This window comes from Myotis nattereri (assembly GCF_964212035.1).
Source record: "Myotis nattereri genome assembly, chromosome: 7".
Taxonomy (NCBI): Eukaryota; Metazoa; Chordata; class Mammalia; order Chiroptera; family Vespertilionidae; genus Myotis; species Myotis nattereri.
The window spans coordinates 21786441-21813240 of NC_138082.1; the positions used below are offsets into that span (position 1 = coordinate 21786441).

At 50.8% G+C, this 26800-nt stretch overlaps 2 protein-coding genes across 4 annotated transcripts in view; one reads left to right on the forward strand and one right to left on the reverse strand.

Moving 5' to 3' along the window:
* Positions 1 to 26800, forward strand: part of PNKD (PNKD metallo-beta-lactamase domain containing) — a 68658-nt gene that overhangs the window by 3578 nt on the left and 38280 nt on the right. The gene's annotated exons all lie outside the window — the stretch shown is intronic.
* Positions 514 to 19001, reverse strand: TMBIM1 (transmembrane BAX inhibitor motif containing 1). 3 transcript variants are annotated; one of them, XR_013996259.1, is made up of 13 exons: positions 18934 to 19001; positions 8299 to 8534; positions 6662 to 6756; positions 5867 to 5931; positions 5643 to 5696; positions 5138 to 5188; positions 4357 to 4396; positions 4119 to 4156; positions 3876 to 3963; positions 3262 to 3357; positions 2327 to 2380; positions 1427 to 1938; positions 514 to 677 (listed from the first exon to the last, which is right to left on the reverse strand). XR_013996259.1 is itself a non-coding variant. In XM_081096397.1 (12 exons), exons 2-12 carry the CDS (start codon positions 8492 to 8494, stop codon positions 1792 to 1794), a joined length of 924 nt encoding a protein of 307 aa, XP_080952523.1. In that variant the 5' UTR covers positions 8495 to 8534; positions 18934 to 19001; the 3' UTR covers positions 514 to 1791. The 3 variants fall into 3 exon arrangements, 2 of the variants coding, with proteins under 2 accessions (XP_080952523.1, XP_080952524.1); XM_081096397.1 differs by having other exon boundaries at positions 514 to 1938; XM_081096398.1 differs by lacking the exon at positions 18934 to 19001 and adding an exon at positions 18472 to 18902 and having other exon boundaries at positions 514 to 1938.

The following is a 26800-nucleotide window of genomic DNA, read 5'->3' on the forward strand; positions in this document are numbered from 1 at the left end:
GCTGTGCAGATGTTTCTTCCCTGCAGCGACTGTGTCAAGCAGCAAGGATGGACCAGCTTCCGGCAGAGGGTGTGAAAGAAATAAAGCAGTACTCCTTGTGGCTGAGTCCAAATGACTCAACCTCCCTGAACCTGGGCTACTTTAAGAGGTTTTGAACTAGTGATTTCTAAGGCAGGGGTCCTAAACCTGAATCTGCAGTCCATCCCTGACCCCAACCCAACTGTGAAATTGTGTGTACACTTACAACTTTGTGGGGAGGAGAGTTCATAGCTCTCATGAGCTTTTGTAAAGGGTCCATGATGCAAGAAAGGTCATGTTCTCCGTGTGGTCCCTGCCAGACCCAGTAATGCAGGTCGAGCTTCCAGCAGCCTTTTGCATCCATTACCAGGAAGTGCTGGGCAAAGTGTATTTGGTTATCTTAGAAAAGGTGGAAGATAGCAAGCCGGAATGCAAAGGTTGGAAGTGGATGCTTTGGGCAGGGCCAGACCGAAAGTGAAGAAAACCAGAGCCAAATGGGGTTTTAACTTCTAAATGTAAGACTTTATTACATTTCTAGTTATGTCTTTTTATGTGATATACTTGGGACCAAGGACTTAGAGAAGTCCTACTTATACCCTTGAGCTGATTTGGTTTCCACCCCACCTGATAGAGTGACCTTAGAGTGACCCTTGTTCCCCCTCCCATTCCAGCTTGAGGCACTTGGTGTCACGAAGAAAGCAGGCGCTGGCTAGAGAGACGGGGTCTGAGTCTACAGTCCCTCAGTAGGAGTTAAGAACAGAGGGGAAGTCTCCTTCCTCTCAGGCCCTCCCCAGGTTAGCAGAAGGAAAGAACAATATCTGTCAGACTGGATGGGGTACTCCAAGGCATCCCAACCCAGTCTCTTCTTCCTGGTTACTTCCTGGCCACACACGATCCTACAAACCACCCCATCTCCTGACCATTGCCCCTCACTTTCTGCCTGAGCAGCCTGAGCATGGAAAGCCAGCGATCCCTCTGACAGAGCTCAGAAGCACCAGGGAGGCCCCCCAGGCAGCTTTGGAGAATGGGGACCCAGTGGCTGCAAACGGGCCTGCTCTCTGCCACCACCACAGCCACGAGGAAGCCCAGGGTAGACGCTGCTCTGTACTGGCCCCTGTGCTTGAGTTTGCTGCCGTCTCTCCCTCTCCCTCCCCACCCCCAGCCCAGATAAACAGTATGTACGTGCATCAAGAGAGGAGCTGAAGCAGGGGCACCCACGGCACAGATCGTTTCTACCTCGCTGAGCCAGGGAGCCACAGGGTTTGCCAAAGGAGTACAGGATAATGGCCTAAGAGTCCAGCAGGCTGGGGACACACCTCTTTGGCTCTGTTAGGGGTTGAGGGAGGAAACAGCTCCAGCTACCTAGCCCAGAAGCCTATGGCAAAGGTGGGAGGGGGAACCTCATCACCTTGAAGAGTTACGTCTACATCCATATTCCCTTTTAGTTTTAGAAGAGGCTCTTTCATCCCTCCCCACTCTGACCCCAGCAGTTTAGAAGAATTTGGTGCCACATAGTGGGTGGAGGGAAAAGGCACATCTTCAGCCTAGTTCCTGCCAAGTCCATCAAGGGCAAGAGTTAGTCCCCAGTTCCTCCGGCCCCACCAGGTGGTATCCACACATCCACAGCCACAGAGGCCACTCACCCAGGACAGAAAGGAAACTGGGCGTATTACTTTAGGGGAAGGAAAGGCGTCTGTGGCCCAGACCCTGGTCACAGGACCCAGCCCTCTAGAGTTGTGAGAGCCCAAAGTGGAGCGGAACTGGGGGTGCTCTTTAATCGCGACTCCCCACCAGCTGCAACACAAAGGTAAAGATGTAGATGATGTCGGTGTAGATCTGCAGGGCTCCAGTGATATAGTCCTCTGGGCTGATGGTGTGCTTCCGGTTCCCCAGGACCAACTGGGTGTCGTAAGCCAGGAACTGTAGGGACAAGCATGAGTGAGATCCCTGGGTACAATGCCAGAACTCGTTTCTGGTCAGCAGATCTGTCCCCGGAGCCTCTGCGCCATGCAGTGTGCTTAGGGGACACATTAATGAGTGGCACAACACATGGCCTCTACTCTGAAGCAGTTCCCAGTCTAGAAAAGGAGAGAGACACGGTCCGCCTGCTGAGTGTTCTGCAGGCAGTGTGGACACGAGAGGGCAGGGGTGCCCAGAAATCAGCGAACCTCTTAACGGGGGAGAGAGGGAAGGGTAGTTGTGGCCACATTCCCTGCCTCCCGAGTAGCCTAAATTCATGCTCCATCCACTCAGTTCCTCCCTCCCCTCCCCTCAGCTCCCCTTCCCAGAGGGGCAGGGCCTTACTCACCAAGGTAAAGCAAATGGCCCCCAGACCAGCATAGACCATATGGAGCCAGTAAATCTGGGGAGAGGGAACAGGGATGGTGTTAGAAATCTTAGCAAAGCACGACCAAGGTGAGCTCTCAGGACCAGCTTCCCTGGGATTCTGGCGTCCAAGCGGATAGATCCAGGAAGCTACCTACACAAAAGGACTACCTCTGCCTTCCAGATCCTGGGAGAAATTGAGAATGGTAACAGGTTTGGCAGAGAAAACAGCCATCCTCCAGTGGCCATATAAAAACCAATCTCCAAAGTAAGTAAGGTACAGAGGTGTCCATATATTTCTGGGAAAGAGAAGGTGGTTGAATTGCAGCTCTGGGAGGGGCGGGCTCAGGCAAGCACTGGTCAAAGAGCCCCACCATCTTTCCCCAGCCATAGTCCCCCTTCAGGGAATGCTTCTTGCAGCCAATCCTGGAAGGGACGGACTAAAGAAGAGGGTTGGGAGGGAAGCCCCAACCACTTCGATGAACATCAAAGTCAGAGTACCCCAGGCAGCCCTGCTCAGCAGCCTTCCAGGTGCCTGTCCACTGAAGGGCAAGCAGCCCTCCTGTTCACATGCTTCCCCTTCCAGCTCTGTGCTCCCCTCTCTGCCATGGGGCTCCTCTCCCACCGCCTCCTAGAACCTGGCCTCAACTGCCAGATCTCATCCACCACTTCCCATGGGAATTCCGTGATGCTGTCCAAGGCCTCAGGTGTGATGGGTCCCAGGACCGCCTGTTGCTGAAGAGGAATAACTATACCCTAACTCAAAGGATGGGCCTCAGCACTGGTGCCTCTGCTGGCCAGTCGAGGGTCCTGGGAGCCAACGCCTGCCCAGGGGCCTGTGGGCCTGCTTCGCTCGTTCTACAGAAAGTCTCCCCTGACCGCTGGGCTCGCTGACCCCAGCTCTCCTGAGACACTCACGTATTTGAAGGACAGCACGATAGCAGTGACAATCCCAGTCACCATCATCACAATTCCCAGGACACAGAAGAGGCCTGTGCACGAGGTGAAGTCCACCTGCCAGGAATGAAGTTTCTGTCAGATGAGTGTCACAACCAGCAGGCCAGCCAGACTGGCCCTGCCTCCCCCCACCTCCCAGGAGTCCCAGTGCTGCCTTTTGGGGGGCATGGGAGTGACAGTCTAAGGCAGGGGTGGGCAAACTTTTTGACTCGAGGGCCACAATGGGTTCTTAAACTGGACCAGAGGGCCGGAACAAAAGCATGGATGGAGTGTTTGTGTGAACTAATATAAATTCAAAGTAAACATCATTACATAAAAGGGTACGGTCTTTTTTTTTTTTAGTTTTACTCATTTCAAACGGGCCGTAGTTTGCCCACGGCTGGACTAAGGACTGACATAGGGAGCAGTTTTGAAGGTGTAGTAGCTCTGAAGGGAAGGGATTAGGGTCTCTAAGGGGATCCCCAGTCTAGGGGGTCTGGGCCCTCCCAGGCCTGCTCAAGCACCAAGCCTTAAGGGCCAGCTCTGTATAAGAAAGGGGGGTGGAGAGGCCAGGGAGGGACCCCCCAAACCCTCACCTTGGTCTGGAAGCAGAAGATGGTGACTGAAATAGTCACCACAGCAGTGATGATCATTGCGATGATGACAGCTTTGGTTTGATACATACTGAGGGGAAGGAGAGGGAGAGGCCAGAGGCATAAGCCATATGTGACTGACTTCAAAACCACCACTTCCCCCATGCACAGGATTGCCAGCCCAGAGATGCCCGCTCCCCCATAACACACACTTCCCAGAGCACGGTGGTTTGTCCCCGAATGTACCTGGAAATGGTGCCGGTCATGAAGCCCAGGGCAAGAGTCTGAGGGGAGGAGAGAGACAAGAATGAAACACTTATGAGAGGCATGGCCATGGCAGTGTCAGGGCTGAGAGTAAATGTGACTGAGGAGACAGGCCTAAGGATAAGGTGGCGGAGAGAACCAGACACCTTCCACAATGGCATCCCCATCCCTAACCCTCCCTCACACCATCTCCACCTCCCCTCCGCGCTTCTAGACTTACAAAGAGGGTCAGCAGGATGATGTTCCATGGGAAACGGCGTCTGAAGGGAAAGCAACCATAATTAAGTGACTCGGGGCCAACCAGTTATCAGAGTCCTTTAGCAGAAGGAAGGTCTTGGCCCAGGTGCCTGGAGAATTAGGCCCTGACTGGGGGGGGGGAGGCTGGCCAGCCTTTGGTACCTGCTCAGGTGTTCTGTGCAGGGACAACACAGGGCATAGGACAGCTGTGGACTGGGGGGTCACAGAGACCTGCATTCATTTGAGCTTTTACACTATCTGTGTGCCTGGGAAGCTTACTCAGCCTCTCTGAACCTTGGATTCTTCCTACTTGTTAAATGGTAAAATGTTACATATCTTGCAGGGCTGCTGAAAGAATAATGGCTACATAGCTAAACAGAGCCCACACAGGCAAGGTACTCTGGTGTTTTTTCAAACTGTAAGAGAAAGTTTATTTAGAAGGTTACAGAGGTAGTAGAAGTGAGCCAGCTGGGCTGCATAGGCTCAGGAAACTAGTTATAGATGCAAAAGGGCCCTTGGAGCTTAGGAGAGAAAGGCAAAGGTAATGTGCCTGGGGAGAGGGGAGGGGGGAGGGGGAGGGAGGAGGGAAAGGCTGGGGCACCAGGCAAGGTGCTGTACACACCTGCATGTAGCTGCTATCATCCTCATTACTGCTTGTAAGTCTTCATTCAGCTGCTATAAGGAGTCCCCTTTCTGCCCCAAATATTTGGCCCCACTCCTGCCCCCTGCCATCCCTTCTCTTTGTCTAAGTCTATGGGACTCACCTGGGTCCCTGGCAGCAGGCAAGGGTCAGGTAGGTGGCCAGGAAGACCGCACTGGGGAGAAAGAGACAGGAAGTAGTCCACAGGCCTGGTCAGCACTAGGTCCCTCTTGGCCCCACCTGACAGCACTCACCAGGCCAGCAGGTTGGAGGCCCACAGAGCTGTTTGGAAGTCTGGGGGAAGCTACCTAGTAGGACAAGATTACCCCAGCCAAGGGCACTGTTATGGGGGGTCTGGCCAGGAAGAGGGTGAAGGAGGTCAGAGTAGACAGGCTAACCGACTGTGAGGACCATTTTACTTTATATGTGTTGCCACCAGTTCCCCACCCCTGCTCGTAGGAGTCTGTGCTGCTGCTGCTCCTCACTGGGTGGCATGCACCCACACTTCCCAACAGAGGTGGCAACGTGAAGGGCCCCTCACAAACAGTATTTGGATCCCTGCTCTGAGAAATCCAGACAGTTGTCACCCCCTCTCCCCTTGTCCCGAGCAGAGAGGAACATAGACTCACTAGGATACGTAATAGACAGCCACATTTCTTCTCACAAACTCGCCAACTGGCTTCCTGTGGAGCAAGAGAAGACCCGAGTCACAGCTGTTTCCTCAAATTGCCCACATCCAGCCCTTCTTCCGTCCCTCTGAGTCAGGGGCCCCCCACCCCAGCTCCTGGCAGGTACCCAAGCAGGCCCAGGACCTCAGAGCTCCAAAGAGGGGCGGAGGGGCTTAGAGACTCACACAAAGGTGAAGATGGCGATGATGGCCACTGTGATGAGCAGCTGGACGGAGATGATGCTGTAAACCTGCAACACAGACATGTCAGCATCCCACACCCCTGGCCTCTCCCCAGGAAGCAGCCAGTCCCCAGACCAAGGAGCCCGAAGACTCTCCTCCTCCCCTGACTATGAACCGTGAGGAGGGCCTCCTTCTTCGTTTTGAAGGATCCACTCTTTGTTTCCACTCGAGAGCCTGCCCTAACTGCAGCCAGGTGGAGAGGCTGTCCCAGTATTATCCACATCTCAGAGCTGATCCTCACCTCCAGCTGCTACCTGACACCCCATCCCTGTCTGACATCCAGCCTCAGTTTACTGCTTACTTCCGCTGCCTCACTGCACAGCCAGTGTGGCCCTGCAGTTGCAGCCGTTCAGGCTGATACTGTCAGGTATCTGTCTACTCTGAGCAGGGTGCTATGCACACAGGAGATGGGGAAGGGAGGGTGAGCTACCATCATTTCTGGCTTCCAGTTGCTTACAGCCAAACAGGAGAAAGAAGTCTGGGGAGGACAGAACACTTTGCAGAGTCTGCTGAGATTTTCCCAGACTGAATCTGCCCCTGACCCCAAAACAAGGTCACGGAAAGAGGAGCGAAAGGTTAGGAACAGGGATGAGAAGAGTACAGGGCTAGAGAGAACCTGGAAGGCAGCAGCTATTTCCATGGGAATGAGTCCCCGGGCTAACAGTGCCTCCCTGCCAACCACCCCATTCCCACAGCCCAAGGGGCCCAGGTACACCTGCCTCCCAGCCCACATCTCACCTTTCGAATGAAGGTGTGTCGGACTTTCATGTCATCCCACTCTCCGGCCCCGAAGCTGTCACTCACTGCTCTCTCCTCGGCGTCATAGCCTGGGCCTGGGAACAGATCATATATGACCAACTAGGAACATGTGCTCTCAATCCCAAAGCCTCTGTGACATCATCTCAGAGTCTCGGATATCTCCAGTCAAAAACCAAGTGTTATAACAAACTCCTTGCCCGAGCCAGGTCCTCTAGATGCCCACAGAGTAACCCATCAGCATGCACTGAGGTCTCCCGGGCAAGGGTGCCCAGCCCACACCTGCGTGCTCTGGTGTATAAACACCTGTGGTTGCAGGCACGCGGACTAGAGTGTCAGCCAGAGGAGCTGTGAGGGTGGGGGCAGAGCAGGGGACTTGATAGAAGGAGGAAAAGGAAGGTAAAAACACTGCACAGCCCTAGCCCACTGGTTAGAATGTCAGCCCACGGACTGAAGGGTCTCAAGTCTGATTCCAGTCAAAGGCATGTACCTTGGTTGGGTTGCAGGCTTGATCCCTGCCACAGTCAGGGCGTGTGTGGGAGGTAACCAGTCGATGTGTCTCTCTCCTATCCATGTTTCTCTCTCTCTCTGTCTCTCCCCCTCCTCTCACTCCCTTTAAAAATCAATGGAAAAAAAAATATCCTCAGATAAGGATTAAAAACAACAGTAGAAAACACAGCACACGTGTGTACAGGGTGAAGAGTGTGTAGAGCAGTGATGGCGAACCTTTTGAGCTCGGCATGTCAGCATTTTGAAAAACCCTAACTTAACTCTGGTGCCGTGTCACATATAGAAATTTTTTGATATTTGCAACCATAGTAAAACAAAGATTTATATTTTTGATATTTATTTTATATATTTAAATGCCATTTAACAAAGAAAAATCAACCAAAAAAATGAGTTCGCGTGTGTCATAGGTTCACCATCACTGGTGTAGACCATGATCTACCTCGGGTCAACAAGTAGGACTCAGAGAAAACAGACATGTCAGGGATATATGTTCACAGGACAAGACAGGACTGGAAACGTGACTGACCACTGACATTTGCATGGAGCAGACGAGTGGCCAGATGAGCCTGGGCTGTGCTCCAGGCCACATGGCATTCCTGGAATGCCTGGGGGCTACTTTCAAAGTCCGCGTGTGGGCTGCTCAGGAAAGTCACTGCCTTTTCATCTTATCTCATCTCAAAGACCAAACAGCATTTACTTGCCAGGGTGATTACCAAACATCCAAATGACCTCTGGATGTTTGCAAAAATCATGTTACCTTAAAGGACAAGGATTTAAAAAAAAAAAAGTACCTCAGGTTCCAAAGGGAGAGAGGAACTGGGTGGGGTGGTGCCCCTAGTTAGGAACGGCCGCCTAGTAATTAATTACTTCACCCAGCCACTTTCTCTGTGGTGTGTAACTTCCGGTGTGTCTTATGGACTCAGACTCCCTGCTGAATAACGGGGCTAACAGGTGGTCCAGGGGAGCTAGGTACGAGTAGGGAGAAAACAAAGATGGGAAATGGAGAGATGAAAAACCCGGTTAACAGGAAGTTGAAAAGGAAGGAAATGAGGTGGCTCGGTGCTGCCAGTGCTCCTCCCACCCACCGCCAGTCCCCCTCAGGCACTCACCGTAGTGCATGGGCATCGGGTGCACGGGGGGCATAGGCTGTGGGTAGCCAGCAGGGTGACCATAGCCAGGCTGTGGGTAGGCAGGGTAGGCAGGGTACCCGCCGGGCAGGACAGAAGGCTGCCCATAGCCCCCCTGGGGTGGAGGGTACAGGGGGTTGCGGTCCTCATACGGAGGGGGTGCGCTGGGATTGGACATGGCCACTCAAGGGCTGAGGGGAGACCCCAGCGGCTGGGACCTGAAATGGAAGACAAGAAAAGCAGTCATGAGTGCCAGGGTCCAGCTCACCCCACCCTAGTCCAGGTGGTCTCTGTGGAAGGAGACTCTCATAGTTTCTCTCAATCATGGGGTGCCATCCTCTGCCCACAGGCCATCCTCCCCATCGCCATAGTGCCCTTGGCCCACCAGCTCAGCCCCTGCCCCTCACCTTCACACCAGCTTTCTGCCCACAGCCCTCCCTGTGCAGCATCCTGCCATGGGGGGTGGGGGGACAGGGGGGATGGGGAACAAGAGTCCAGAGGGATCACTGGGCATCAGTGGGGTAAGCGATGAGGAGCAGGGGCCTGGGAACTCCCCTGTGATCACTTAAGAATGCCTTCTAGCCCTGGACAGTGTGGCTCAGCTGGTTGGAGCACTGTCCTGTATACCAATACGTGTCAGGTTCGACTTCCAGTCCGAGCACATATCCAGGTTGCGGGTTTGATCCCCAGGCAGGGAGCATGTGGGAGACAACAGATAGATGTTTCTCAGATTCATGTTTCTCTCTTTCTCTTTCCCTTTCGTTTTCTCTCCCTCCACCACCGCCCCCCCCCCCCATTTCCTCTCTCTGGAATCAATTTAAAAAATAATAAAGAAAATAAAATTTTTTAAAAAGCTTTCTAGTGACTAGGGAAGAAGCCCGATGGCCCAGCAAAGCCTGGTGAATCACAGGGCCAGCTGGGACCCATTGAAGGGTCAACCCAGCCCCCAAGGCAGCTGGCAGAAGAGTCAGGCCTGAAAGGCAGAGCTGGGGAGGAGCCAAGGCCGATGGTGGGGGAGGAGGCGAGGACAACAAGCTAGGCCTGGTGCTGGAGCCACCAGCCCCAGCGTGGGAGGGCAGAGGGCTATGGACAGTGGCAGGCTGAGTCAGGGGACGCCAGAAGCCTGGGGGAATGGGTGCACAGGGCTGGCCACCAGAGCTGGGAGGCGGCGCAAAAGGGCAGGCCTGAGACAGAACTTTCTGGTTCTTCCAAATAACAGCCTAGGCGTGTCAGATGGGTGTGTAGCAGCCTATGGCTGCCACTGCTCTCTTCATGGCCTTGCCATGGTGCTTACAGGGCCTCAAAGCCCCTAGGCAGGGGGAGACACTTGTTTTGAACCCCAGGGTCTCTAGTGTCCCTGTGATTCTTGCCTGTCTCCCCCAGGGGCAGTGGCTAGCAGGGAAGAGGGAGCCCTAAGGATTCATGCCACAAGGTCCAATCACTACCTTCTGCAGGAGGAAGAACTCCACAGCCAGGGGAAAGCTGAGGACAAGGCCACAAATGCTCAGTTCAGATGAGGGAACCAAGGCTCAGAACAGTGAAGTGATTCCCCATGATCACAGAACTGGCAGGTTAATGGTGCCACCAGAATCTCCGAGGCCTTCAGGGTCCTAGGTTTTTGTCTTCTATATTATGCCTGTCTGTCTCTGTCTCTCTCTCTCTCTCCTTGGTTGATTCCTGCATGTGCCCTGACGGGGATCGACCCTGCAACCCTGCCATATGGGGATGATGCTCCAACCAACTGAGCTAGCTGGCCAGGGCATATGCTGTGTTCTTTATGCCTCTTACGCCAAGTAAATGTCCCCCAAGACTGGTATTCCCCTCTTAAGTGGCAGAGATTGGGGCTTGCGAAGAGCTAAGAAGGAGGTTCCTGAAAGACCTGGATTAGGAACAAGCCCTGATAGAGTCTGGGCCCCTTAATAGGGCCACCACCTCCCCCTAGCATCCTCCAAGGGGCAGACCTTTAGGATCCCACAGAGAGGAAGCGCCCCCAGATTCAGGTCAGCAGACAGCCTCAGAGCCTCTGCTGGAAGGAAGAGCCGGCTTTTTAGGGCACCTGCACAGTTCAGGGATCAGATAAAGGACTGTCTTATCTCTTCTCTCTTATGACAATTGGGATAATCCAGAGAGAAGAAGGTGGCAGGGAGGGTGGGGAGGCAGTATTGAATTACAGGCCAGGTCTCTAAATGGGTTATTTTGAGGAAAGCTGTTCTCCATCTTCCCAGAGTAAATGGACCAGCACAGCAAGAATGTGTCAGGTCAGAAATAAGAAAGATGTCCCGGACAGCAAGGGTGTGACACAGCAACCAGGGCATCAGAAGTGGGGTTGTGTACAGGTCCTGCACCTGAGCGTAGAGTGGCCTGAGGAGAGTGGAATGAAAGGAACAAGGGAGGACTAAAAACTGGGTGTGCTGAGTTTAAGAAACCGAGATAGTCACTGTTTTTTGACAATGTTTTGTTTAGCCCTAGCCAGTTTGGCTCCATGGATGGAGCGCCGGCCTACGGATTGAAGGTTCATGAGTTCTATTCCAGTCAAGGGCTTGTACCTCAGTTGCAGGCAACCAATAGATGTGTCTCTCTCACATCGATGTTTCTCTCTCTCTCTCTCTCTCTAAAAAAATCAATGGAAAAATTTCCTCGTGGAAGGATTAACAGCAACAATAACAAAAATGTTTTGTTTATGTAAGAGTGAGAAAATACTCTTAAGTTGTTATATGTGTCTCTTCTTAATAGACTTTTAAAAGAGGAAGAAAGAAAAACTGGGGTCCCCTTTTGTGAGACAAGAGGCTCCTTCACCCTATAACCCTCTATCCATCCCCTTCAAAAATCCCCTTTTAGCCCTAGCCGGTTTGGCTCAGTGGATAAAGTGCCGGCCTGTGGACTGAAGGGTCCCTGGTTCGATTCCGGTCAAGGGAACATGCCCGGGTTATGGGCTCGATCCCCAGTAGGGGGCATGCATGAGGCAGCTGATAAATGATTCTCTCTCATCACTGATGTTTCTATCTCTCCCTCTCCCTTCCTCTCTGAAGTCAATAAAATATTTTTTAATCTAATTAATTTATTTTATATATTTTTATTGGTTTCAGAGAGGAAGGTCGAGGGAGAGAGATAGAAACATCAGTGATGAGAGAGAATCATTTATCAGCTGCCTCATGCATGCCCCCTACTAGGGATCGAGCCCGCAATCTGGGCATGTGCCCTTGACCGGAATCAAACCTGGGACCTTTCAGTCCACAGGCCGATGCTCTATCCACTGAGCCAAACTGTCTAGGGCAAATATATATATATATATTTTAAATCCCCTTTTAACTACACCAAGAGAACAGTGGCCTGTTTGCAGGAAGAGGGATGGGCTTATCTGTCATTATTGCCTTCATCTCAGCACCCAGGACCATTTGATGTCCACCATCCAGATGGTGGCATATAAGTGAACAGGCTGAACACAGCAGGGGACACTGACAAGAAAGGCCCTGTGGTCAGAAGATCCAGTTCAGCCACCAGTGTCACCAGTACCCAGTTCTATAGCCTCCTCTGGGTGCTCCTCTGTGAAATGAGCTAAGTGGACCAGAAGGTCCCTGACTCATTTCCATCTCTAACAGACTGGAATCCTGAAATTCCCCTGAGAAGCCAGGCTATTCAGTGCCTGCCCTGTACGTGGCCAGCCAGCCACTCCTCCCTCCTTCTCCAAAGCTGAGCCGGACAAACAGGTCCCTCTCCAGAGTAAAGGGTGAACCAGGGAGAGCAAGGCCGGCCTTAGATGGGCCACGAGGATCCAGGGTTCCAGCCCAGTGCAGAGGGCTGCTGACTCATGAGGACTCCCTCCGCACTCCCGCCCTCCCTCTGACTCTTCTGGTTTCAGAGGAATTCACTAGTGGTTCTGCCTGCTGGGGACACAGGAGGTCACAGACCAATTCTCTGGGGCCTCGGCCACCAGCCATGCTCACCAGAGACTGGCACTGACCATTTCACCTCACCATGCCTCAGTTTCTCCAGCTGGAAAATGAGTTTAATATTATATTGACTTTAATATTAACCCTCCAGAGAGTTGTAAAAATCAAATGAGAAAATACACATAGAACACGTAGAACATTGCCTGACCTCTGATAAACAAGAAATGTTGATTATTTTTAGTTATTATTTCATTAAATCCTCTCAAGAGGCCAACAGGATAGATAATGTTATTTTCCCTATTTACAAATGAAGGAATAGAGGCTTAGAAGAATTAAGTCACTTGCCCAAGGTTACTTAGCTAGGGTATGAGGAAGTCAAGATTTGAGCTCCAAGACCAACTCCAGAGCCCATGCTTAGAGCCCCTGCTCAGAGCCCTCATTCAAATACCTTGTCTGTTCAAACTTCTCATCACTTCTCATAGCTTCCCATCCAAGACCCCCTAATGACAATGGAAGGCTTACAGAGAAAGTGGATTCCAGACCATTCAGCCCCTTCCATATCCCCCAGGACCCCAATCCTATGCAACCACCAGGAGGAAAAGAGGATAGTCAGGGACAGAGATTCTTACTTGTAAGAGCTGAAATGAAACTCACTCAGCTAGGGTAAGCCCACCCCTCACTTTGCCAACCAGACAGCCATAGTCAGGGAGGCAGAGTGACCTGCTCTTTGTCACTAAGCTGGAGATGGGGTCGGGTGTAGAGGCCTGGGGACAGGAGAGGGAAAGTGTCCAGGCCATCAGGGAGAGGCTGAACTCAGCCACACTCACCTCTGAGCAATGCCAGACTGCACAGCCTCGGCCCAGGGCTGCCAGCACCGGCAGTTCTGAGCCTGCTCCCTGGCTGCTGCCCCACTCTCATGACACCCTGGCCACCTCCTCATTGAGCTCAGCTGGGGATGAGGTTTGGGGCTGGCACTGGCCCAGGGAAAGGGGAAGTGGCCAGTGTTTACTTTCATAGCTATGACTACAGGTGGGAGCTGGAGAAGAATGTAGAGTTGAAAGGGAAGGAAGGGAGATATCTAGAGAGTGAGGATGATTCATACCCAAAGACTAGGAACCAGAAATCAGGTCATCTGGAGGGGCTCACAGTCTCCAGGGGCTAAAAAGGACTATTAAGGTTCCCCATTGGAAGCCAGAATTTTCCTAAAACACAGTGAGCATTCAACTCCTACTGGATACACTCCAGTGACAGGGAGCAAGACTGTTCTACTTGCAGGCAGCTTGAATCACTAGAACATTCTTCGTCACAATGCCTATTACCAAGACATTCAGACTCTGTCCTGTCCTTGCCATATTACAGATCTAAGTGTGCTCCCCTCTCTTATGACCCCGATCCCTCATCAGAAAGGAGCTGGCACCTCTCCTTTCTCCTGCAAGACCCCCAGACCCAGCCGGCACAACCGCAGAAGTGGGTGGGCTCAGATGCAGGACTTGCTGGCTGTCAAGGTTTTCAGGTGCAGCGTCAGGAAAGCATCTCCTTCCCCTGGAGTGTGGCCACCAGACTCCTAGCCAGTTGAGGCCTAGGCCCAGGCTCCCCTGGGGGCATCCGAAGGTTAAGGCTCTGGAATCTGCAGAGAGGCTGGTGCTACTGGGGTTACAGCAAGAGGGTGTGTGTGTGTTGGAAGGAGGGGTGGAAAGGAGCAGCTGACTGGCCCAGGCAGCGTGCCCTCCTCCCTGCCAGGAATGGATGCCCAGAGCCAGAGTGGAAAGAATAGCTCAGAGTGCACATCTCAGGAAACCCCGCCCAGCAGGCCTAGGAGGGCAGCCCCGGCCCACTGCAACCAGGACTCTTACTACAGTCTCTTTTCCTCCCTCTTCCTTTACCTAACCCAACTCCCCCACCCAAGAAAACACGTCCCCCTCCTACCCCAGCATATAGCCACCAGGGCAGAGGAGGAGTAAAAAGATACACCCAGGGGTGTCTGGGCATGTCACCAGGCCTGACGCACACAGACCAATGGGCCCAGCATCCACTTATCTTCTGTCTGCCTGGCCCCTGGGATTAATAGGATGACGCTGAGTGGATCTAAAAACTGAAACATCAGAACTGGGTTGGACTTTAGAAATCATCTGGTCATTTGACAGACTAGGAAATCCCAGAGCCAAGAAAGTTCCTGTCCCAGCCCACGACAAGCCCTCTGGGTCATGGGTTTGGAACGTCATTCTCAGCCCTGCCCACTGTCTGAGAACTCAGAGAAACAGAAGGCCGCACACACACCCTGAGGCAGAGCCAGAACAGTCCACTCATTTCCCCAGTTCTCTGTGCCTCCTGCTCAGAAATAGATAAGACTGTCAGCCCATGACTTCCTTCCCAGTCCAGGTCTAACCAGGGCACTCTCTCCAGTCAGAGAGTGAGAGGGGCAGCTCCAGTCTCCAAGCTGCCCTGGAGAGCAGGGAGGACACAGGCATCCACAGCCCCCCCATCACCCTTTGCTGAGGGCAGAATTGTGTCATCAGTGTGGTAATCTCAAAGATCCCAGGCAAGTCAGTGGTCAGAGTGGCCTGGGAGTGCAGTTTAGGGAATGAGGAGGCCATTAAACAGGCAGGGAAAGAAGAGAATCACTTACAGTAAGTAGTAAGTGCTGTGTACTTTCCACGCAACACCTGGGCACATGGGACACCCACAAGGCCCCTATGAGATGCATATTCTTTTTATATTGATTTCAGAGAGGGAGAGAGAGAGAGAGAGAGAGAGAGAAGCATCAATGATGAGAGAAAATCATTGTCGGCTGCCTCAGGCACACCCCCTATTGGGGCTCGAGCCAGCAACCCAGCCATGTGCCCTGTCTGGGAATTGAACCATGACCTCCTGGTTCATAGGTCTATGCACTGAGCCACACCAGCTGGGTGAGATGCATATTCTTATTCCCACTCTACAGATGACAAAACTGAAATTAAGAGAAAAACAGATCTAAGGTCCCATAGCAGGTGGACAGCAGAGATGAGTTTGAACCTAAATCTGATGTCTGATTTTACACCTGCCTAGAGCAGATGCCTCTGAGACACCCCACCAGTCACCTGTGTGATGAGGTCAGCACCCAAGGCCGGCTGAGGTAGAAAAGATCTTTGCTGTTGATACCAGTCCCCTCCCCCTTGTAGAAAGTCCATCCAGGCCAGGGCCCTGGGTTAGGAGGCAGGGAGCTGAGTTCTTGTCCTGGCCCAGGTCCTGACTCCACTGTGTGAGTCAGGGTAGGCCACTTCACATCCCTGGGCTCAGTTTTCTCATCAGTGAATGAGCACACTGAACCAAAAGACCGAAGTCCATGCCAAGTCTAACAGTCTCTGATTCTGAATGAACTGCCCGAGCAAACCAGAACAGGAGACTTCAGGGCAGATTGACCTACTTCCTGAAGAATCTAGGCTGAGGTCACTACTCATGTTAACTGTTCTGGATGACCATCTACCGAGGCAAAGGCATGTGGCATGTTCTGGGTATGAAGGTGGCCAAAACTTCTCCCCAAATGCCTCTGAACCCTACAGCCAGCATCTCCTAGGGCCTCACTCACCCCAGAACCTGAAGCGAAACAAGGTAGCACTAGAAAAGAAAGACTGAGGCAGAAAGGCAAGAAACCTGGGTTTAAGTTCTGACTATCACTAACTAGTTGTGGGAATCCAAGCAAATGACCTCCCCTACCCTCCTTTTCACCCAGATCAGCCCAGGTGGGGGAGAGGAGGAGGGACTTGTTATGGGGACCAGAGAGTGGAGAGCTAGAACCATCACCCAGGCCTTCCCTGGACTGCTCTAAAGAACACAGCCCAGGAGATGGGAATGGATGAGCTCTGAAAACAGATCAGTCTGAAAAGCAACCCATATCCCCTTTTGGAAATTCACAAGGCACAGTGGCATACTAGGCTGCTGAGAAGTCCTGCAGTGAGCAAACCTGTTCAACTTTTGTTTAACCCAGTGTTCCTTCAAACTTTCTCAAGCCCGAAACATTTTTATCAAAGCACACCTAATGAATAATATTCTATGCGTGCTGAGCAGGCCACCTTTGTTTTACAGATAGACCCAACCTTGAGAATGACTCATGTCCTAACTCCTCATATCTTTACTTTTTTCTTAATGTTTATTTATTGACTTTTTAAAAGTATTTTTTTATTGATTTCAGAGAGGAAGGGAGAGGGAGAAACATCAGTGATGAGAGAGAATCATTGATTGGCTGCCTCCTGCACAATCCCCCACCGGAGATGGAGCTCATACCCTGGGCATGTGCCCTGACCTGGAATTGAACTGTGACCTCCTGGTTCATAGGTTGACACTCAACCACTGAGTCACACTGGCTGGGCTATTTATTGATTTTTGAGAAAAGAAGGGAGATAGAAAGAGAGAAACATGGATTTGTTGTTCCACTTATTTATGAATTCAGGATCCCTGAATTGGGATCGAACCTGAAACCTTCTCATATCTTTTTTTTAAAATTGAAGTATAAATGACATATAACATTATATAAGTGTCAGGTATACAACATAATAATTCAATATTTATATATACTGCAAAATGGTCACAATAAGTCGTTATCATCCATCACCATACAAACTTACAAAATTTTATTTTTTGTGACAAGAACTTTTAAGATTTACTCAGCAACTTTCAAACATGCACCACAATATTACTGACTAACTCCTCATATCTTAAAACCTCCGCCCTTACATACAGCCTCTCTGAGCAGTCACATTAAGTACCAGGCATGCCCCCTCTCAGAGAGTCAGCTAGCTCAGTGCCAGGATGGGTCCTCTGTGGGGGTCCTTCCTCTCATCCCTCCCCCTCCCTCCAAGCTGCTATTATAATCTCCACAGCAGGATTTACTGCCAAGGCTGGGTGACATCTCCAACTAGCATAGAACCGGGAGGCTGGCATTCCTTGACATCACCTTAATGTAACAAGAAAAAATACAAATCATTTCACACAAGAAGGACTCATTCTTATCTTCCTCCCTGCCCACTGTATTGAGTACCCTCTAGGTACCCAGCACTGTGGCCTGTGGACTTCTGGATATCATTTCTACTTCAAAAAAACAAACAAACACACAAACACACACACACACACACAACCAGGGTTTAGCTTAGAATCCCCAAGTCCTAGGGTTGGAAGATTCTGTTAAGGCCATCCCCTCCCAGGCGTTTCCAACAGAATACTCCAGAAAGCCCACATCATTTTGCTAGCGGAGGCCTTCCCAGAGAGCTGTATGAGCTTGAGCTTTCACTCCCTGGCCCTCCCTCTGAGGACACACAAGTGTGTGTCCCTTCTCTGGGGCCTCTGCTCTTTCTAAGGGCCCAGGGTGAGAAGTTGGGGGGATGGAAGTGCTCTGAGGTGGACAGCTTGCAGCTAAGGCCCCCATTCCCATGGGAGGAGGCTAAGCTGAGGTGGCTATTACTCAGCCTGACATGAGGTTCTCCCCACACTTAAGGTGTAACCCATCATTACCTCTCTGAGGTGCCCATTTTTACAATGAGGCCCTGAGATCATGGCATAAGGAGACAGTATATCAGGGCCCTTGACACTGTGAGGTCCCACCACTTTCTTCTGAGTTACAAACTGGGTCTCTGGGTCCTCATGACTGGAGAGACAGGGAGCGGAGGCAGGTGAGAAGGAAGTATGGCTGCCTCTTAGTCCCAGACAAAGCGGCCCCAAGGAAGCACCTCGCTCCCCCTGCCACCACTGGCCAGGCCAAAGGCGCCAGCTTTGAAACCAAAGCTCACCAATGAGATGAATATTTCAGAGCCCCAGAGAACTGGACACCTGAGGGACCTTCCATGACACGTGTGTGGCTCTGACCCTGGTTCCCAGGCCTACCCCCACTTATCCCATGTCCAGGTCCCTCAGATAGAACCCCACAGCTAGAGGCCCCAGTGGGCTGAGAGGGGTAGAGACGCCCCAGGGACAAGAACTGATGCAGAAATCACAAGATCAGGGCCAAGCCTCCCAGCATTCTTCCTCTACTTGCCCTCCCACTGTCCCCTGGCTCCTTCCCCAATCTCACTTGTTTACCCCTTTTCCATTTTCCTGCTTGCTTTTCACTCTGACCCAAAGAGGACCGGAGAACAATACTGTCCCTGTAGCTTTCTGAACAGCCTGAGGAAGAGGCAGGAAGCAGGCAAGGTGAGACAGAGCCACGGTGACAGAGGTGCCCACTTCCCCACCCACGGACTGGGGCTGCTCGCTATTTCCACCCTGTTGCTTCCCCCACTCACTAGGACTCTTTTACCTGTCTACACCTGGGCTGGCGCAGGGGCAACCTGCGGCCGGGTGGGTCCCGCGCCATCTCGTGCTCCCACCAGCTGAGGGCCATCAGAGCCCTCACTCCGCGCACAGCTGGCCACTCTGGGGATGGCACTGTGGACACGCCCTGCGACAGACACGCGCCAGAAAGAGGGGCACATGACACCCTCAAACCCTGGCCCGCCCGCCGGTGCCCACAACCAGCCGCTCGGCTCCCAAAGATAAACGGGTGGCACCCGCCTGCCCCAGGCGCAAGGGGGAAAGCGAAACTCCAACAGAGAGAGCGACGGATCCGCGTTCTGGCACCGGCTGCCGGGGCGGGAGCGGCCCGGCCCGCCGCGCACTCCGAGAAAGTTTGGGGGCCCCGGCGCAGCACCGCCCCGGCCCTGAGTCAGTCCCCGCCGGCCCGCAGTCCCCAACTCCGGAGGGCCGCGGCCCCCTGACTTGCCTGGCAGATCCTGACGGTGCGTTCCCGGCCTCCAAGCGTCGCAAGTCTGGCACCACCCGCCCCGGCCTGGGCTGGGCTGGGCTCTGCGCCCCGCCCCGTCGCGTCGGCCCCTGGGGCGGGGTCTCTGGGCGCCGCCAGTGGGGCGCTGGGGTCCGCCCCGGTCCCGCCCACGCCCGGCCTGTGGCCGTGACGAATTCGCTAGTCCTGTATTTTCGAATTTAAAGGCAATACGTGATCACTGATAGAAACTTAAAAACACACAAATACAAGATGAAAGCACTTCATCCCACCCCCTTCCGACTCCCAGCGGGAAGTACTTGCTCTTGGTGCTTCTTTGCCTTTACGTATTTTACTTGTTTTTCTAGAGTGACGTCATATTGTATGATAAGTGTTGTTTATTGATTTTCTTTAATATTTTATCACAAGCATCTTCTTGTTACTAAATATTTTTCAAAAGCAACTTTTAACCCTGGCCGGTGTGGCTCAGTTGGTTCGACGGTGTCGCAGGCACCCAGAGGTCTCTGGTTCCATTCCCAGTCAGCGCACAAGCATGGGTTGCAGGGCTCCATCCCCAGTAGGGGGCGTGCAGGAGGCAGCCGATCAAGGTTTCTCTCTCATGGACGTTTCTTTCTCTCCCTTTCCTTTCCTCGCTCTTTAAAATCAATAAAAACAGATATATATATATTTTTTTAAGTACACTTTTAATGCTTCAAAGTATTCTATCACATAGCTATGCTGACTTATTCTACAATTAACTACTGAACAACATTCAAATTGTTGCCCATTTTTTCATTATTAGATAGAAGTTTGTGATCAATATCTTTGACAATTCTAAGCTTTTAAGCCAAATGCACTTTTTAGGTTTAAAACTTCAAACATTCAACTATAGAGGTGAAACTTAGAATCCATGGGGCCAAGACATTTCCTGCTTGAAGTTGATTCAACCAGGAAAGCAGCTGCTAAGAGTCAGAGCCCTGAATTGAGATGTAAATTACTACTGTCAGTGCACACCCTTGGGCTGAGGGATTTGCATCCCTCTCTCAACCCTCACAGCCACAAACGGAAGAGGCACTATCAGTTTGACCTTAGAGATGAGGAATGGGTTCTGGGAAGTTTAGAAACCCTGCCTGAGTTTACACAGTTCCCAAGTTCTGTTTTTTCCATTACACCAAGGCTGACGCTGCTCGTGGCTGCAGCTTTATTTAAGGTGCTTATCTCGTGTTAATAGCTACAGATCAACACGACCACAAAACGTCTTCGCGGGCTGCTGACCCTTTTCCTTTTGAATGCATGAGGGTTGACTTGACAAAACACATCTAGGGATGAATACAGCTAGACAGCCAAGACAACCTGAGCAATTCCTGCTTCCAGCCCCCTCACTAAGCACTTTTCCTGACATTATTATCCCCTGTGGCCAGTCCAGCTCCGTTAGAGACCAAGGCTTGGGAAGGAAGGGCCTGGGCTGGACTTACTGGAAGCTCATATGCATTCTCAGCATAAGTGAAAGCAACCTGTTTACTACTAAACATAGTAAGCAAAGTTGCCACTTAGATTGTATGTTTCAGGCTAATCAAAATAGAAAATGTTTCTTAAATTGCCTTCCCCCTCCACACACACGCTGTATGTTTATTTGTATAGGTAGATATACCTTAACTAGGAGTTACTTTAGGGGATTGACAGGTGGACATCATGGTAAGCAAACCCCCAACCACTCTAACCTGTTACCAAACAAGGAACCTGCCCCCGAGCAGGTTTGCTAGGGCCAGCCAGTCGTGTGTGAATTGACTTGGTGTAGAAAAAATTTCACAAGCCCAGGTGACTATGAGGGTATGTTAATTAAAGCTGGGGACAGACCTAGCTGGTTTGGCTCAGTGGATAGAGCATCGGCCTGTGGACTGAAAGGTCCCAGGTTCTATTCCGGCCAAGGGCATATGCCTGGCTTGTGGGCTCGACCCCCAGTAGGGGGCGTGCAGGAGGCAGTCGATCAATAGTTCTTTCTCATCATTGATGTTTCTATCTCTCTTTCCCTCTCCCTTCCTCTCTGAAATCAATAAAATATATTTTAAAAATATATAAAAAATAAAGCTGGGGACAGTAAAACAGGAAGGGCTTAGGTTAGGTTAGAAGAAGCAACAGGAGAGCCTAGGCTGGATTGCCTTAGCTCTCTGGGAGTCGGAGAAAAGAGGGCCTCGAAGACAGGTTCAGGGGATTAGCCTGGGATGAGCTGCCACTGCCATGCTCCCCTGGTTGCAAGGCTCTTGAGGTCCCTTAGAGTTTAGTAAATGGGTGCCTGTGCGGGAAGAAGAGGGGGAAGGTAATGACGTGGGTGTGCTCCCCAGAGCAAGAGCAAGCTGGGTTCTTTATCTTGAGGCTTTTATCTCTCTTGCAGGTGGGAGTGTTAGGGGAGGCCTCGGGGGAGGGTTTCAGCAGAATATTCATCAGTTTTCCAGGTGTGTTCTTCCAGGGTCATGGTCTCTACTGATTGGTCAGTACCAGGGCAGGGTCGTTAGTCGTTAGTCGCTGTTGCTGGTCCTGGCATTGCCCACCTGGTTTTTCTGCTTTTCTGAGCCTGGAGCTGAAATACAACTAAGGCCTAGATGGTATGTATCTGGCTGTAAATTGCTCAGCCAATTTTTTCAGCTCTTTGTCTGTTTCCCCATTCCATTTGTCCTGGCTTACTAGTCTGTCTCAAACTATTGTCAGTGGAAGTGGAGTTCTTGGGGTGCCATGAGGAAAATAATTTCCTGAGGCCCCCCACGGGATGATGGGGTTTCATGGAAAGCTTTATTAATGATGTAAAATTAAGGAGGTTCCCCTCCAAACTCCCATCTCTGTCCATCTTGCCATGGAGGAAGTCCAATCTTGTCTTCAGCAGGGCCAGAATTAAGGCCACTGCCCAGAATTTCTGTTCCATATTAAAGTCTAGTTCAGCATCTGACTAGCTTGTATTTCCAGCTGCAGTCCATTGCATGAGGGGTCCACATGGCCATGGACCATGCAGCTGCTTCAGGCCACATGGTTCTGGAGAGAGAACATTCAAATACATGGAACAACAGAGAAAAGGGGAGGGAACTCTTTGGGGATTTTTAATTTTCCAAGATTTTGTGTATTTCTGATGGGGTTCACCCTTTAGCCAATCCACTGTTTCCCAGGCCAAACTGTCAGGCAAGCACCTCCCCTTTGTCACTGACTTCACTGTGCATGTGCCCATCTCCCCCTTTGTTTGCTCCCCTCCCCCAGTGATCTGCAGGGAATGGACCGGTGGTTCCCTGGGGAGCATGAAGCTGTAGCTTCCTGGGGAAGCTGCCAGATGACCATGCTTACAGTGTCTGATTCTCTCTTTGCTCTCTTCCTATTATTAATATCAATAACTAGCTAATTATTCTGATAATAAAGCCCTTCAACCTAAGTTCAGTTCGTAGGGACAGAAGGCCTCATTTTAGGAAGTCTCCAGCAAGCATTCATGGAAGAAGCACAGTTCTGCTCAATGTCACCCTCCCCCTCGATCACAGTGTGGAGCCCTAGGTGAACTGCAAGGCCTTGTAGAATCTGGCCAGACCTCCGATATCCCTGCATGCTCTCTACACTTGGCACCCTTTCCAGAAAGCACCCTCCACTTTCTAGAACTTCCAAAGTAGAGACATCTCCAAGGACATTGTTTTCCAGGCAGCAATCACATCTGCCCCGTGGGAAAGTGGAATGTGGGGACTCAAACAGACAAACCACACAAGCCTTGCTGCGGGCTCTTTCTCCTGAACCCATTTTCTGATCATGGAGTCAAGATTATAATCCTAAAAGAGCATCTGAGGCATCAGGCCCAGAGTGAGGGTTTACAATAAGCATTCAATAAGTGATTTCCTTCTCCTGACCCCTTTTAGCTCCTGTGTCAAGATAAGAAGCATCCAAACCTGTAGATAATTTTTATGAGTTGATTTGAGACAAACTGACAATTGCTGGGAAGCAAAATCTCAAGGGATTGAGAAAATGCTCCAGAGAATGCAGTTTTGCAGCTTATTTTATACATTAGAATCAAAGGAGATGTAGAGAGGTTACGTGAAATCTGTTGATGGTACATTAAGGGGGCAGGAGAAAGCAAAGTGGGGAAAACTCTGGGACTGGATAAAAAGTGAAACAGAGACACATACTTCTTTTACAGTAGTGGGGATAGGATAGTTAACAATGCTCACCTACAGCACATAGAGATGGTATGCAGAGAACAAGATAACATGAGGGGTTCTGTGGTCTCATACTCTGCTGCGAGATTGTGCCCTGAGGGATCTGAAAAAGATTACTCTGACCATCCAAAGGTATGTTATCATAGATGCAAAAAGACAACAGTCAGCTCAGTTAAGGTAAATACTGAACTTTGGTCAAAGAAACTATAGACCCAGGACATGACAGTCCTCCATGACTCACTTTTTTCTGTTGTTGTGCATCCATTTATTCAACTAAACATTTGTTTACTTATCTCAGACCAATGACTCAGATTCAGAAGTTTCCTCAGAGCAAGGGCAGTGAGAGATCAGATTTGGGGGCTAAAGATCCCTCCATGATTCACTTTTATTTATTTATTTATTTTAAAAATATATTTTATTGATTTTTTACAGAGAGGAAGGGAGAGGGATAGAGAGTCAGAAACATCAAAGAGAAACATTGATCAGCTGCCTCCTGCACACCCCCCACTGGGGATGTGCCCAACCAAGGTACATGCCCTTGACTGGAATTGAACCCAGGACCCCCCAGTCCGCAGGCCGACGCTCTATCCACTAAGCCAAACCAGCGAGGGCTCACTTTTATTTTTTAAAAATATTTTTTTATTGATTTCAGAGAAGAAGGGAGAGAGAGAGATAGAAACATCAATGATGAGAATCATTGATCAGCCGCCTCCTGTACACCCCCTACTCTAAATCTAGACCACAACCCAGGCATATGCCTTGACCTCATGGTGATGCTTAACCACTGAGCCATGCTGGCAGGCCCTCCATGACTCACTTCCATTTAGGAACTATGGATGAAAGGGGCCACATGCTGACCTGACAAGCTCAAGGGAGGCCTGCATGGCGGTCTTGCAAACTCGGAGACCTAAAGTAACCACAAAGGATGGTCTGAAATTAAATTTTAACTATAAGCAGTTATGGTGGGCAGTTACGTCCTAGGCCAGTATCTTCACTGACAAGATCAACCTTTACCTTAACTGAGCCTATCTGTCTTTTTGCATCTATGATAACATACCCTTGAAATGTCTGGGTAACTTGTGACTTCCCTTTATCTGGAGCCCCTGGGGCACAACCAAATGTGCTGGGTCCCAGGACAGATACCACAAATCCCTTCATCATCATGTTAATTGTTCCTGCTCCCACCTAAGTATGTGTCCATCATTTTACTTTTTATCCAATCCCAGGGGTTTCCCTGCTTTGCTTAGGCCTCTCCTTAATCTATCACCAATGAATTTCATGTAACCCACCTATGTTCCTCCTTTGATTGCAATGTATAAATATGGATGTAACCCCGCCATTCTCTGGAGCATTATCTCAATCCGTTGAGGTTCTGCTTCCCGGCATATGTCTACAGTTTGGCTCAAATAAACTCACAAAAATTCTTTACAGGTTTCGATGGTTTTTTTACATTAACAGAACTTTTATGTTCAAACCAACCTCTGTGGTTACTTCCGGTCTCTGGAGTTTGTAGAGTCCTCCATGCAGGCGTCTTCTGAGTTTGTCAGGTTTAGTATGTGGCCCCTTTGTCATCCACAAGGGAACAGCACTTGAAGCGAAGGGCTTAGGTCCCATTGTCCCAGCAATCTAAGACTGGGCAGGTGGAGTGAGGTGGGAATGGTGAGAAACAGAACTAGGCAAGAGGCAGGGGGCCAGGAATTGAGATTTTTACCCAGAGAGCCATGGGGAGCCATGAAACTGGCAATAGCTATTTGGAGGGAAGTTGGAAGGGTAGGAGAGGCGCGGTAGTGCCCCTGGGGCATAGTCACCAACTTCTGAGAATAAGGACGAGGACAGGCATGTCGATGTAAGAAACAGCCAGCTCTATAGAGAATTTTCATAGGAGTTTATTTGAGCCAAACTGACTAATATGCCAGGAAACAAGGTCTCAGATGCTCCAGAGAGTAAGTTTGTAGCTTCTTTTATGCATTTGAGATTAAGGAAGGGAAGATTGGAGAAACCAAGGTAGGGACTGGGGATTGGATTGCAGGATTGTTAACGCAAGTATGTGTTCCCATTAATACACCCTTTGAGGAGTATTACTTTTGGTATTTCAAAGGTGTGTTAACCTTTGCACAAACCAATGGACAGGCTGGCTTAAAACTCTTCAAGAAGTTCTAGGTCTGTGTCATGACACCAACCATGACCTGCCCAGTTAGGAATTTAATTAGCTCACCCTGTGAGGTTACTTTCCATTTTCCTTTTTTTAAAAATCCACAAACAATTAAATTTGAACTCAAACAAATAATTTTTTGTATAAGTATTCTTCCATTGTCCCATACAGCATTGGGGAAGTATCCATTGCTTATCTGAAGTTTAGATTTAACTGGATATCTTGTATTTTTCTGGCAACCCTGCCCTAGGAGGAAAGTCAAGTCAGTGGCAGCAGAAAAGGGGCTGGAGAAATGAAAGGGATCAAGCTGATGTTTATTTTAGGGAAGGAGTAGCCAAAGTTTAGTGATTGATGAGAGGAAGGGTGGGCCCCTGGAGTGGTTCCCAAGAGCCCGGGCGGAACTCCAGGGAGTGGGTGAGAAACCCTAACTGGATTGGTGGATCCAAAGAACTTTCTCGGCAGCCAGGTCCCCTGCAGCCCAGCCTCCAGGCTCCACTAATCGGCCTACACACTCCTCCTGCAGGTGCCTGATACAAGAGCTTACGGTTACTCCACCCAGAGGTGGAGTTGCTTAGACAAATGCCCTAACTTCCTCAAAGAAGTTGCCTTTTCCAGAGCACTTTGTATTTACTGAATGAGGCATTTAACCCAGCCCGGGGTAAATATGGCTCTTTCTCCCACTGGAGGGCAAAGACAAAGTCTCATTCATCTCTAGGCCTCGGCACAGCCCTGCCCCATCATCTGTTGAATTGAGGGAACTCAAATACTCTAAATTAGGGTCAGCACAAGGCTCTCAGACAGAATGACAGATATATTAGGGGAGGAGGGGAGGACAGTTAGAGCTTTTCCCCCTAAAAATTAGCCTTACTATATGTAAACATTAGTTAGCACTTTCATAAACAAACTAGAGGCCCAGTGCACGAAATTTGTGCACAGGTAGGGTCCTTAGGCCTGGCTGGCGATCAGGGCCTTCTGGCTGCTGCCAGCTGGGGCCACCCTTCGTTCCGCACTGCCCCCTGGTGGTCAGTGCATGTCATAGCAAGCGATTGAACTCCCGGTGGAACTCCCAAGAGAACACTTTGCATATTAGGCTTTTATATATATAGACTAGAGGCCCGGTGCACAAAAATTTGTGCACTCGGGGGGGAGGGGGGGGCCCCTCAGCCTGGCCTGTGCCCTCTCGCAGTCTGGGACCCCTCGGGAGATAATGACCTGCTAGCTTAGGCCTGCTCCCGGGTGGCAGAGGGCAGGCCCAATCCCTAGGTGCAGCCCCTGGTTGGGCTCAGAGCAGGGCCGATTAGGGAGTTGGGGCACCGCCCCCTGTCATGCACAGAGCAGGGCAGATCGGGAGGTTGCGATGCCACCCTCAGTCACGCACAGAGCAGGGCCCATCAGGGGGGTTGGGGCTCCGTACCCTGTCACGCACAGAGCAGGGTCCATCAGGGGGTTGGGGCACCGCCACTGTCACACTCAGGGCAGGGCCAATGGGTAGGTTATGGCTCTACCCCATCACACACAGAGCAGGGCCTGGGGGGTGGGG